The sequence below is a fragment of the Anoplophora glabripennis genome, unplaced genomic scaffold (genome assembly GCF_000390285.2).
Source record: "Anoplophora glabripennis isolate ALB-LARVAE unplaced genomic scaffold, Agla_2.0 scaffold989, whole genome shotgun sequence".
Classification (NCBI taxonomy): domain Eukaryota; kingdom Metazoa; phylum Arthropoda; class Insecta; order Coleoptera; family Cerambycidae; genus Anoplophora; species Anoplophora glabripennis.
This window is the reverse complement of record NW_019417467.1, coordinates 78,747-93,620: the sequence shown is the minus strand read 5'-3', so window position 1 is coordinate 93,620 and position 14,874 is coordinate 78,747. Positions and strand designations below refer to the sequence as shown.

At 32.1% G+C, this 14,874-nt stretch overlaps 1 protein-coding gene across 1 annotated transcript in view; it reads right to left on the bottom strand.

The window, feature by feature from the left end:
- Window positions 1-5,780: 5,780 nt before the first annotated feature.
- LOC108912611 (UDP-glucuronosyltransferase 2B15-like) overlaps window positions 5,781-14,874 on the bottom strand; it is a 22,230-nt gene continuing 13,136 nt past the window's right edge. Inside the window, exons 2-5 of the mRNA XM_018717889.1 lie at window positions 11,112-11,683; window positions 10,795-11,017; window positions 9,009-9,228; window positions 5,781-6,260 (exon numbers count right to left, since the gene is read on the bottom strand). Of these exons, the coding sequence (XP_018573405.1) occupies window positions 5,963-6,260; window positions 9,009-9,228; window positions 10,795-11,017; window positions 11,112-11,683 (1,313 nt within the window). The 3' untranslated portion in view covers window positions 5,781-5,962. The remainder of the gene's footprint in view (window positions 6,261-9,008; window positions 9,229-10,794; window positions 11,018-11,111; window positions 11,684-14,874) is intronic.

The window sequence follows — 14,874 nt, the reverse complement described above, 5'->3', positions numbered from 1 at the left end:
AAATACTTCATAATTTATAATTACAACCGATTTTATCCTTACATGGACACTGCAGGAGACAATCCTGAACACATTGTATAGGAGCCGATAGTATTCAGAAAATATAAACCCCGATATTAGGTCTTTTGTTGCTCCGTTCGAAACCCCGCAGCCGCTATCTGCGCTGGAAACTGCAGAAGCTCGTCTTTCCGAAGGCGGACAACGACGGAACCCAATTGTTCGGAAACGTCCCTCGCTAAACAAGACGCTAAGCGTATACATGTATTGAACAACGACGCTGAAGAGATAAAGCACTTGCTAACTGTGTTAGATGATGGCCATGTGTTCCTTTGGAAGGCATCATTTCCATAGCCGGATCGGATTACGACTGATAAACTGCAAGGGTTGGCCATAATCGTCTTAATATTCAGCGCCGAAATAATTTATTTTTTCTGATATCTGGTAACTTATTTTTAGTAACTTAAATATTCGATGTTTCAAAATAATGTACGAAAAACGTGGAATGTAACCATTTCTTGGTTCATTTTGAATAGTAATAGTAATTGAGTACCAAAATTATCAAATTTGTCTTAAAATATTTCACGTAAATCTGTAGGTACTTGCTAAAATTAGTTCTTAGCGTTTGTGAATTTGATTAAGCTTTAAAAAAATAATAAAAGACGTCTTTTATTCAGAACTGAAAGGAAGTTTTAATAAATACCTACATTGGTTGCGTCATTAACTTTTAGTTTCGGTCAAATGAGACATGTTACTTTTATAGACTTTGGGGGAAAGAACTCAAGGTCACGAGTTAATCCAAAAAAAGCAGTCGTGTATCTCAGAAATCCAACATTTTAGAAGTTTTCTTCTTAGAATTCATCAATAAATCCCCAACTGAAGTTTTAACAGTTATTTTCAAGCGTTCTGTACAAATCCCCCATAGCATTAGATATTCTTGTTGCTAACATTTCAGAAATGCTTTCTTAAAAGAAATTTACACAATTGTTTATGTATTTAAGAACTGGAATAGAATGAATTATTCTTTTGAAACTGGAGTTATTCCATATCAATGGAAAACATCAATTGTTACCCCTATTCCTAAGAAATCGCAAGCTAAAGATTTTGCAGATTTACGACCTATTAGTTTGTTGTCAGTTCCCCTTAAAATTGCGAAACGGGTTATTTATAATCAGCTCATCACTCACTTTAATTCTAATAATGTTCTACCTTTTAACCAATCAGGATTTCGTAAAAAAATTAGTACAGGAATGGTACTCATTTTTTTTTGTGGTTGATGAATAAATGTAAAAACCTGGTTATCGGTACTTATCAAAAAACTAGACAGTTGGGGGATTTTGCTGTTTATACTGACAATTGTCCTTTGGAAAATTCTCACATGTTAGTGAATTACGAGTATGTAAGAAGGCGTTCATCTCCTTTAAGCAAATAGCGCCTTTAAAACGTTATTTGAGTTCTGATATTAAATTAGTATTGGTCGAATCCTTAGTTTTATCTCATCTAAATTCCTGTGATTATGTTTATGGTCCTTTACTTACAAATGCTGATAAATTTAAACTGCAAAAAATTCAAAATTGGTGCATGCGTTTTGTCACATATATACCCTTTCTTCACCTTGTTAGTCCCTTTATTAGACAGTTTGGTAAATTAAGACTCAGTGATAGACGCTATGTTCATTTTTGTGTTTTTGTAAATAATTTACCGTATAATACAACTCCTGACTATCTTTATGAGAAATTGGTTTGGCGGCATGATGTACATGATCGTCAGCTTCGTAATTTACACGATTTGCAAATAATGCGTCATCGAACTGAGTATTGTAGATGTTCATTTACCTATTTAGCAGCTATGGTATTAAATAATGACTCAAGACTTAACACTCCGTAATGCACTTCTGATTAAGAAACGCATTCGTGAGTTGTCATGGAAAACGATAACTCCACAAACGCTGCTGTTTTTTAGTTTTTGACTTGTAATAATATAATATGCGTGTGTGTTTGAGTGTGAGTCTGACTATACTACGTATTTGTATGTGTATTGCACAAGCATGTATGAGTGTTGTGTATGTGTATTTATAAGTTATATTGTTTTTTACACTGTCTTAATAACACTTTATAATCATATTGCTTTTAATATGTGTAAGTTAATTGACTTTCTGAGGGGTAGGCTAATTATCAGTTATCTGTGTCTAGTCCTTTTGTGTATAGGTTGTATATTGTCATTGTAACTATGAACAATAAATAATTTTTACCTCTACCTTTACGTTGTACAGTTGTTGTCTTTTATAATGCACTGCGTTCTTAAACAAATGAGAATGTATAATCTTATATTACATTCTAGGAAGTCATTTTGTATAATTTTAGAGACCAATATGTACATCTATATTAAATCGATTTAATTCATACGAAAGTTAAATAAAGAAAAAACAAAAGAATACTTTATCAACATCGAAAATGGCCTCTTTGCGATGTTGATAAAATGTTCTTTTGTTTATTTTTTATTTAATTTGCAACTAAAATAAATCTATCTAATATACAGGGTGATTCATAACTTATCCAAAAATAAATAGGGAATAGATGCGGCATGACAAATGCAGTCAAAATTGTAAAAAAAAATTGTAAAATCCAGTTTCCGAGAAAAAATGTTTGAAGTTGTAATACTTTCAACCATTACATAGCTGGACAACTGCAGTCTCTAGCGTCATTCGTAATACGCGTGGAGAGCCACGTGGCCTCAGCAACTCCGAATACTGAAATCCGATTTTACAGTCGTCATTGCCATAGTGTTTACAAGAGTTTTTTAGTAGTTATTGTCAAAAATGGCTTGCGTGTATAGCAACTCGCAGTTGATGGATATCGTTTTAATTTATGGCAAGACAATATTTGCATTATGGTGAAACATTTGTGTTATGGTGAAGCAGGACAACATTTCTGTTATTTCGTAGAAACTGAGTAAGACGGACCCAAATGTGTTTACACGTCGGTGGACAAAATTTTGAACAGGCGTTGTAACATCAGGTATGTCAAATTATTTTAATAATCTATTTTCTTATTATTGAGAGTTTCTAATTATAAAATTATAAATCTTAGCATCCTTGTAAAAAATGATGACGTTTTAGGATTTTAAATGCCACTAAATATTTGTATTTAAAAAATGGAGATAATGGTGGTAGCACCACAGACGACGAGTCTCCCTTGAATTTATCGCAACACGTCAAAACTACTTACTTGTTGGATGCGTTTATACAATACACGAAGTATATAGCTGGACTATATTATTAGCATATGAATTTGGTTGAAGCCCACCTAAAATATATGAAACAGCGAAATGGTTTTGATAATTTTTTTATATTTAAATAAAATTTAATTAGTTATCTTACAAAAGGTGCTTGTATAACACCTGCAAAGCCAATTATTTTTTACAATTACAATTACAAATTTTTCTGTAAAATCTTTAACTTGCTATTATTTAATAAAAAAAATTATTCGAAAAATTTTGAATGCATTAGTATTTTATTTTAACGATACACAAACTCATAATTCACATAATTGTTCCTAAAATGAGAACCGGTATAAACCGGCAAGATTGAGTAAATTTTCTCTCAAAATCAACCCATTAATAACACTATTCGTTGAGTAATTCATTAATGAGTTCACTGAATTATTTGTTAGCTAAATAAATCTTATATTGGTAACATTGAATAGCTTTTGAGTTAGCTAAACTATGTATGTCAAATTAGTATACTACACTCAATAGTAACTAAAATCAATAATTGATTACAACTAAGTGTATGTAAACGTATTGTTGTATGACTAGCAGAGTTCAAACTGTGCGTCTGGTATCTGTTTGTGTTCCCCCTATTCAAAAATGCATATGCAGTATGTTCCATTTTCATATATTTTAGTTCCTCTAACTAAAAATTGTGTTAATAAGTTAATTTATTTGTTAAAATCTAAAGTTTACTCAAATTTCACTCATAAAAATATCCTTAAATTTACACTACTTATGTTATTTTTTACTATTTATGATTTGGAAGTGTTATTGAGCTAATGCAGATTAATCCCAAAAGTTGTTTGTACTGTCATTGATTTTATGAAAAGTTTTAGTGTAAGAATTTCTTGTTGTTATTTGTTCAAAGTGTTAGAAAAATGTGAGAGATAATTTCTTTGAAAATTTGTTACATTGTTTAATAATAATTTGAGTATGTCGGGTAAGTACTCCATTTATTTCTTTACTTTATTACTTTCTTTGCTATTGTAGTAGTACAACATTTTACACCTGTTGGCAGCAATTTATAATAAGATGACGTTGGCAACATATTTTACACATTTAGCACTAGACTTAAATTAGTGGCTCATAAAGGGAGTGGGTGAATTCATATATGTAATACTGACTGCCTCCACTTTTTCTACTGAAAATTGTTGCGATGAGGCTTTTCGCTTAATTAGATTAGGTAGATTCTGCTAGCAAAGCTGGTGAACTTTTATCAAGTTGTTTACCAGTTTTTAACTCATACAAAATAATTAGCCCCAAGCTGAAAAACAAACACGCTTTTCATTCTGGATAACTTCGGCCTAACCTGCATGCCCTTTGGTCAAATTTCAACTGGGTAATTATAAATATGTTTTAATTTACACCGAGTTTCTTTTTTTCTCAAACCGTTTTAAACAGTTAGCCTGAGGCGTACGTTGTATTCGAGTGTTTTAACAGATGAATAATTATTTGTGAATTAATATATGTATAGTGATAACCCTAGTAACGGAAAAATAGAGATGTAGAAATTTTCTCCATTGTTTATAACTGTTTTCAAGAAGATTTAAATACCACAATTAAAAAGCAACTTAACTCGATCAAGACAAATTTTTAGAGCAGTCTATAAATGTGTGCTATAAAAAATCGGTCGTTTGCATACCTACTTTAAAAAAAAAATTATTTCCAGTTCGAATGAGAGACTCTAATGTCTAAGTTGTCTACAATTCTTAACCTAATATTTTACTTTTAGTACCATTGAAATTTCATTTAAATTAGTAAAGTGATTTAGAGAAGAACATAATCATCTCAAAATCGATGCAAAAACAGACTCATGTTGGTAGAATCTTTTCGAACAGTTTGGAGATAACGAATCTTAAACACCATATATCCAGTGAACAAAAAAATGAAGTTACACCATATGATTTGATTATACCTTCAGCTAAGGAACACGACCCTCATCCTTCATTGAAGTAGATATAGAATAGAGTCCTTAGGAACAGTTAGTAGCAAAAAATATTACTCTTGATTACATTCACCTTTATGTTCATCACAAAATTACGTCTCGCATAAGAGAAATAGATGCTACTCACACATTTCTGTACTTTCCTCTATTGTATTGCTATTGGAAAATATAGGAATTTTGTTTCAATTATATTAAAAGTAGTCAGTCTTCCTTTGCAACGAAGAGTTTACTTTTGCACCATCTATACGTCCAGTAATGAATGAGTAATAAAGTAAATATTTAGTATTCAATTAATATTCATAATTAATTATTATCAATAAAATTACGATAATATATGAGAATATATCAATGTTGTTTAAATGCATCATTTCTGCTATAGTTAGCTGGTACGAATACTTGGTAGAGATTACTATTCTAAAGTTTAGCATTGATTTTCAAGCATACTGTTTAAGTTCACCTTTTTATTGATAGATGGCGCATGTATCTAGAAGATTTCTAGAGTAGTGAATCTGTGCACAAGTTCTTACTATACAATACAAGTTAGATGTTTTAAAAATCTTAAAGAACCTTATTCAATGCATCAAGTTTATTATCGCCACATTTTTATAAAATATGTTGCACAGTTTTGGATAAAAAGCTTTTCAGTTCAGTTCAATACTTTTAAAGTCCAATATTTGCTTGTATGTAAAGCTATAAATCTATAAGGTGTTTAGGCGAGAAACTCTCATTGTGCACAACTTTAAATTCAAATTAATTTTCCTTTGATTTTGATTTCACAATTCGAGATGTGCCTTTCTTAGTCAATAATCTAACCAGTAAGAGAAACAGTTTCCAAATTATTAGCGTGATCGCTACTACTGCGACTGTGATAACGAGAATTACATCTAGTAACAAAGTCTGGAATACGTTGAGTCTCATCCCTTTGTTCTGGAGATGTTTAGATCCATTGTGTCTCATAACGAATTCTGACCAGTAGACGGCGACATCTATAGGCTTCATGGGCTGATCTTTTAACAAAGCTGATTTCTTCATTACATTTTCACTGTAACTGAAAAAAATAAAAATAAAACTATATTAAAAATATTAAAACGTGCTTTATGTGTACAAAATTAATTTTTGTAACTAAAGGATAATAAGAAATAAAGCAAAATTTCCTATTTCCCCAATTCCAAATAAATCTGTTGATCTGGCATCACTCTTTCTAGGGCTGCGCCTCACCTTAGAGAAATTGTGCTGCCCTCTGTTAACGGATTGTATTAACATATCGGAATACCGGAGTCGGAATTAAGTATAAGTAGTGACATCTATTAAAGAAAAGGCATGATCACCGGTCGCTGAATTGCAAGTGGAAGTGGATCGTATTTGTGGAAGGGCGAAACGGGCGGTGACTATGAGACGCCTTCATTAGAGCTATCCTTCTCTGTTGCACGGATTTCTATGACTTACTTTATCGCTCTCACGTAACGGCCGATGTACCATGGGGACTTTCCGAACCCGTATAATGTACTCGGGGCAAAATGCAGTTTTTGCTAGAAAATTTGATCCAAACCTTTTATTGTTACATTGTAATGAACCTGTTTTATTTTTGATTTTATTATGTCTGGATTTAAAGATATTTCTTTTTATTTCGGATTATTTTACCCCGGCGGCGAGAATTATTGATTTTTCTACATATATATCAAATATCCGCTCGCGGGTCCGACCGGCCGATACCCCACTCTGACAAGCTGTTGGTCACGTGGAGGTCCCACCACGACCGGTGTCAATCCGGTGGGGATTTGGGCAACAAAAGTCCTCGACATTCCCCGAAACCGACAGTTCGTATCCAGAGCTTAACACCGAACAGACGTCCACCGCCAGCAAGAACTCTCCACCGAAGCCAGCTCCGAATAACCAGTGAACCTAGTAAGAATTATTTTCCTTATTATTATCCGTTCCAACCGGGTACAAGTCCGAAAAGATTTGTACACTTTACGTGTGAAATTACTGTGGGCCCGAGAAGAATATTCTTGGTAAATCACACACAAATTCCACCGTCCGTCTCAACCCGCACGACAGTGCAATCGTTGGATTCGGCGTGTTAAACCCAATCCTGACGAAGCCGTCGTGTTTACTACAGCGTTGCTTGGTGTCCCGCACCTTGATGTACGCTGGGTAATAGGGGATATGTGAACCAAGACCTAGAGGTTCGGCGTGCCCACCCAATCTCCGGGTCGTTCCATATAGTATACGTACGCTTCTCCCTGGTGGGCGTGTATAACCATCAGACCGAGAAGCGTTGTATACAGAGAGTCCGACACCATCGGCCACCAGGACGTATAAAGCTTGAAGGCTAGTACGAATTGTAAGGCGAGATACTTCGGATCCCGTTTCACCATCCTTTCTTTCCGCCTTGCACCGCTTGGGCTTTCTTCTTTTGTCTCTTTCACACTGAATTTGTATATAATTATTGTTAAGAAACTTGTAAATAATTTCAGTCGTTTAGTAGTGGGTAGGAATAAAAATTGACACTATATGTATTTGTAATAAGTATTAATATTTTCCCTGTGTGAATAAATCTAGTAAAACTTAATAGGTTTATTTCTTTCACCATCGAGGTAAAACGATAACATTCCGAACCAGCAAAAACGCTGATATCGTTTTGTAGAGCTCCCGTTAAATTTCATATTTAAAATAAAACTACACTGAGAAAACTACTCTCTGCCGAACTCTCTGCCGTTTTCTCCTAAAAGAAATTCATTGACCCCTGGAATTAATTTTCTTCACTGTAGCTACCTGTGCACTTTACTCTAAACCGAGGGTAAGGGATACGTGGAGTTTCCCCCACGTCAAATTTATGGAAACTGGCGCCCGAGAATAAAACCGAATATTTAAATTATTAACTAACGTCATCGTTTAGAGTCCAGTCCGAGGAATATAAAACCTTTCCGAAAAATTAAATTACAGGGGGTGTACACACAATAGTTAAAAGTAATAAAAATTTACACCGAACGATCCATAAAGAGAGAACCGAGGAAAAGTGCGTCACAAAATTAAGAAGTTAAAGTTGTTGGGCAAAATATTTGACTATAGTGTTGTTACAATAACTATTGAATCGTTTTTTTGTCTTATGGGTTCGTCTTCCAGAAGGTCAATTTCTCATATGTTGTGCTCCCCACTGTCGCTCTTAACCAATATCTTAATTCCCTTATATTTAAGAAAGACTAATCGAATTTAGTTTCAAATAATTTTTTGGTGTATAGTCTTCTTTGATCGACAATGTAATATAAAAATTGTTGCAAGTCCGATATCGTTCATACTCAGCATTTCATGTTCTGATTTGCGAGGAAAAATCACCATTTGCTTTACAAGCGCTTCTCCTTGTATTAAGTAACGTTCTTCTTCACCTATCTTTTTATCCTATATTGTCCTTTTTAGCAAGTTCACTTCCTTTTCCATTCTGTTCAATACCTCTATGGCCTGATGCTGAACATAACCTGACGGTGTTGGAGTTTACCAGTTAATTTGTTATTTATAAATAGTCCCAAACAAGTTTTGATCACATCTTGTTTAAGTGAGTAATTTGAATTGCAGCTTAGCTATAAGAGAAATCACTAACTGAAAGTGGATCTGAGGGGATCATCTTCAAGTAATACAGATTACGCACTCTTTGCAAGTGAAATATGTACCAGAAACATTCCAAGATTTGAAATTTACTGATAAAAAACATCTTCATGTTTATATACACGAATTAGTCTAGTAAAATGACAGTGACAATATGAGATATTTGATTTAGTAATTAATTAATAACATTTACCTGCTGTTATTGATTATTTCATAGACGGCATCAAACAAAGTATCCTCTGTCACTTCACTCAGCAATAGGATAATTCCTATTCCTTCCTGTACTGAATGGATCACATTTGTTATTTGATCTCCAAAAAATGGTATCCCTATCATTGGGGTGGCGTGATAAATCGCTTCTATTTTGCCCATCAGACCACCGTGAGTTATGAAAACTCTGACGTTGGGGTGGGCTGCAATCAAAGACAATCATTTCAGAAAATAATTTTCTACAAATTTAATATTGAGAAATATATTAGGTACTCCTCTGACGGTAATATATTTAATTACACGAAAAAAACATTGTGAATATACATTTATATTTTGTCGTAAGTTTAAATAATATGCTATAAAATTTCGACAAAATGTATAACTGTAGACGGATCTATTTCTCTCGTCGTATTCCTACCGTCAAAAATTAAAAAGACTCAAGAATGGAATATGAAGATAAGTATTCTTCCAATTTGTACAGGATCTTTTCTAATAACAACTTACAATCTAAAGGGGTTGTTCCTTGGGTAATTTTGGTTTTAAAATACTTAAACCGCGGAATGTTTTTGAAATGTATTACAATCACTTATTTATAGGAAAATGCTTTAAGTCGAATCGTAAGATTTTTAGTGATGAAGGGAGGAACTTTATTTAGTAACTAAATAAATATGTAAATAAATAAATATGAATACGACCAGTGGCGGAGGCTCTGCGAGAATTGTTAATAAGGACTTTAATATTTTCGAAATTCATTTTCTATTTAAATAAGTTTACTACAAAAACAGTAAAATATACATTGTACAATGTGTCCCACTTTTCATGGAGAGGCCCTAATATCTCGCTCACCTAATATCCCAATATTTTTTAATAATAATAATAATAAGAATAAGAAGAAGAAGAAGGAGAAGAAGAAGAAGAAGAAGAAGAAGAAGAATTTGCCCAACAGAACAAATATTTTGAAACTTTGGTGGTGACCTATAAAGTCTTTAGACGTAACCATATTTGATTGTAATCTGAGATGAAAAAAGGGGATCGATTTTATAAAAAAAGTATTAGCGATTTAAAAAAATAGTAAGATATTCTTAATCAGCACCTCTAGAAACCACTTTGTATAAGATTACATTGTTGTGGGTTCAAAGGTATTTGAGATATGGGCCGTCAAAAAACAGATTTTTTTCGACATGAATTTAAATCAGTAAAACGAGCTCTCAAATGAAAAAAAATTATTCATAATATTTTGTTCAAAATTGTGCTGGTATGAAATGATTCTATAACAAAGTAATAATTTTTGATAAGGCAAACATTCTAATTTGTACTTATTTACGTTCAACAATACATTGACACTTGCAATAACTTTTGTTTTCATGGCTTGCTTAGGTTTTTATTGAAGATAATTTTTTTAGAAAAATGGTAGGTGTACAAATTATGCATAAAAAAGTAATAGGTAATAAGGAATAAGCAGATAGGTATATAGAATGATGAATGGAATATATTAACTGATTTAATTGTTAAATAAACTAGCAGCCTAAGTTTCATAACATCTTCCATAGTATATACTTGAATATAAAGATTTTTTTATTATTACGATTATTATAAAAAAAAAATAGAGATAAAACTCTATTGCAGAGACTTATTCCAAAAATTCCAGTGTTTTAAATAACTAACGAAAATTTTAGATACTTAGTCTATTTAGGCTTTTGGACCACGAAACAATCTTCTGAAAAAATGATCGCAAACATCTATTATAAATACTTTTTGTCAAAACCTACCCAAAACACTGTCTTGTGGCATCCATTTTTTAACCATTACATTGTCAGGTAAAACGGGAACTTCGTCTTCCTCCCATTTTAATAATACATTTTGTGGAATCCGAGAAAAAGCACGCAGAATAGAATTAAAAACATCCTTTGGCAATGCAGATGTTTTCATATGAGATCCAAGAGAAAAATAAACAACGCCATTGTGAGATTTGTCCAAGAAATCTTTTAAATCCTATAATTAATTGCAATATATAACAGATATATTTTTGTAATAAATGAGGTCCTATTAAAACTACAGATTATTTATACTATTCTTGTGTACAAACCTGCGGTAAAGGCTTCGTTTCTTGTATATGCACGCCACCAATGCATATAATATTCGGTACATACGGCCTCGGTGTTTCAAAAATGGGATGGGCGTTGCTTAAAACAAGGTCAACATTACCCATCAATTCATCAATACTCGGAGCATTTTTGAAGTGCTTATTAAGGATCCGCTGATTATGAATTTTGTTGTAAAGCATCAATATTTTTACTAAAACTATCGCCAGGGTGTTACCAAATCTATCAGAGAAATCCATCTCATCTGTAAATGGGAACCCACTTACAGGTAGGTACGAGTAAGGTTCTGCATTATTCACCACGTAATTCATATCATACTGAGCCCCGAAAGACGAGGTAAAGATAACTGGCGCCTCAAAAATGTTCGCGTAGAAAAGTTCTGCTTCTTTACAGAACCAGTCGATGATGATCAAATCGAACTTTTCTCCGGATTGTATCAGTTTTTGCATGGCTGGATGCCCAAACGTTTTGTCCATGAAATGGTGAATTAGGTCAAAAGCTCCTAAGAAGTTTAATAGAGCATTCTTCTCCATTTCTAGATAAATGTTGTCATCACCTATAAACCAGTTAAAATTTATTAAATTATAACTGTATGGTCCACTCCATGAAAAATAACATCCGTGGCTTAGAGGTAACAAACCGATTGAAAACTACGAGACAAAATTTTTTATGGGAATTGGAAATATATTTGCAGATACTATTTAAAAATTTAATTATGTACACAGGCCTACAAAATTTGGCCTACCTTCTAACCCAGAAAGCAGAATGTACTTTTGATTTTTTTTTTTAAGGATTTTGATGCACTGAATTCGAATCCGAAGTCCAAACTTCTCTCTGGTTTTCGAGAAATCCTAACATAAAAGTTGCAAAATCGTGCTTTTTGACATTTGGGATTATGTTATGTTATTAAAATTAGAAAGGTTTGGCTTCTCTAATGCCTTATTGAAACTATTTTCATCTTACTTGTCAGACAGACAAGTTATGGTTAGATACCAAAACTTTTCTTCCGATCCATTCTTTCCAACGTCGGGTGTGCCCCAAGGTTCCAACTTGGGGCCGCTATTGTTTTTTTTCTTTATTAGCGATCTTCCGGATATGTTTTTTTGTGAACGTTTGCTGTTTGCTAATGATTCCCTCTCTGACTGCCTTCACCTGCAGCAATGCATGAATCACATGACGACGTGGTGTAACTTAAATCATCTCAATCTCAATATCTCAAAATGTAAGAGCATGACTTATACACGTAAAACGAATTTTACTAGTCATGATTATTTTGTTAGTGACCATGCCATCAGTCGAGTTGAGTACTATAAAGATCTTGGAATAACTTTTGACAGTAAGTTTACTTTTTCTGAACATATTAATAATATAGTATCTAGTGCCTTTAAAACTTACGGTTTTCTGTATAGGAATTGCAGGGATTTTTCTAATATTCGAACGCTCAAGTCTCAATTTTGTACCCTGTTCTAAACTTGAATACGGTTCCATTATATGGTATCCTATCTACGAAGTTCATCTTCAGAGATTGACATCTGTTCAACGGCAGTTTCTAAAATTTCTTTGTTTTCATCAAAATGGTTTTTATCCACCTCGAGGATGCAGTCATCCAGATTTATTAAATAGATTCAATATTGATCCGTTGGAGATTCGTCGTGNCAAATGTTTGATTTTATTTGTTTTTCTATTAATATATTGCGTTTATTAACTTAGCTAAAAAATTTTTAACGTTATTTGTTTATAAATTTGTTATAAACAAATGGACAAGTTTAATACTTTTGAAACATTTTTTGCCATTTTATTGTCTTGGTAAATTTTGAATGATAAATGATTTTTAAAAACAAAAATTTTTCTTAAATAAATTTTTTAATTGTTTATAATCGTCTTTTTTATTTATTTGTCATTTAAATTATTTATTAAGAAATCATTTTTTTTTTAAATCATCATTTGCTATTCTCAATATAATTATATAAAAAAAAATTATTCAAATTTTCATTGTTTATTTTATAAACAATCTATTATAAACAAATTCTGATTTTCATTATATTTTTTTTTTTTCGTAACTTTAAAGAATTATAAATACAGCTATGTGCATCAAAGTGGTAAATAACATTTTTTTCTAATTTTTATTGCATTTTTAAATACTTTATCTCATCAAAGCTGAAACGGTCACCTATTTTATAACTTCTAAACTATTGATGATACGGTCTTTGACATTTCAGATAATTTATTGATCTATAACATGATTTTTTTTACCTGCTTCATATCTACAATGGTTCTATTTTTATAAACATTTGTTTATAAAAAAATGCATTATCTGATTCTTTAAATGACTAAAACTTTTAAACTATTGAAGTTACGGATTCCACTATTTAAGACAATTTTATAGTGTAACTACTGGACTGCTCAATAAAATTTTTTTTATATTTTTTATTCCATTTGTTTACGATGTTTTTTTATTTGTTTAAATTATCACACGATTAAGGGTACATTTTCTGGATTTTTTGTACTTTTTTTCTAACTAATGTCAATATTTTATATTCTTCTTGTTGTTTTCTTCAATTTTGTCTANGTATCCTATCTACGAAGTTCATCTTCAGAGATTGAAATCTGTTCAAGGCAGTTTCTAAAATTTCTTTGTTTTCATCAAAATGGTTTTTATCCACCTCGAGGATGCAGTCATCCAGATTTATTAAATAGATTCAATATTGATCCGTTGGAGATTCGTCGTGATATTTCTTTGATGCGCTTTTTGTATAATCTCTGCATGGTAAAATTGATTGCCCAGCTCTTCCGTGTAAGATTAATTTTATTGTACCTCGGGCTAACAGAAGACAACTTGCAACCTTTTATGGTTTTTCCCCCAGATCTAACATCTTAGTCAAAAACCCCATCTCCTGTATTTATGATTTATATAACAAGATCGCGGCAAATTGTGATATATTTTACGATAGTCTGACCAGTATGTGTGAACTTGTTCGTTAAATTAACTTTAATCATTTTTTGTGTCTTTTTTAATTCTTTCTTCGCATGTATTTAATAGGCATTGCATTACATATTTACAGTTATTGTAATTTTTATATCGTACAGTGCTTGTATGTACACTATTATTAGTTTTTTCTGTNGTATCCTATCTACGAAGTTCATCTTCAGAGATTGAAATCTGTTCAAGGCAGTTTCTAAAATTTCTTTGTTTTCATCAAAATGGTTTTTATCCACCTCGAGGATGCAGTCATCCAGATTTATTAAATAGATTCAATATTGATCCGTTGGAGATTCGTCGCGATATTTCTTTGATGCGTTTTTTGTATAATCTCCTGCATGGTAAAATTGATTGCCCAGCTCTTCTGTGTAAGATTAATTTTATTGTACCTCGGGCTAACTGAAGACAACTTGCAACCTTTTATGGTTTTTCCCCCAGATCCAACATCTTAGTCAAAAACCCCATCTCCTGTATTTACGATTTATATAACAAGATCGCGGCAAATTGTGATATATTTTACGATAGCCTGAATAGTATGTGTGAACTTGTTCGTTAAATTAGCTTTAATCATTTTTTGTGTCTTTTTTAATTCTTTTTTCGCATGTTTTTAATAGGTATTGCATTACATATTTACAGTTATTGTAATTTGTATATCGTACAGTACAGTTACTATTACTATTACTATTACTATTACTATTACTATTACTATTACTATTACTATTACTATTACTATTACTATTACTATTACTATTACTATTACTATTACT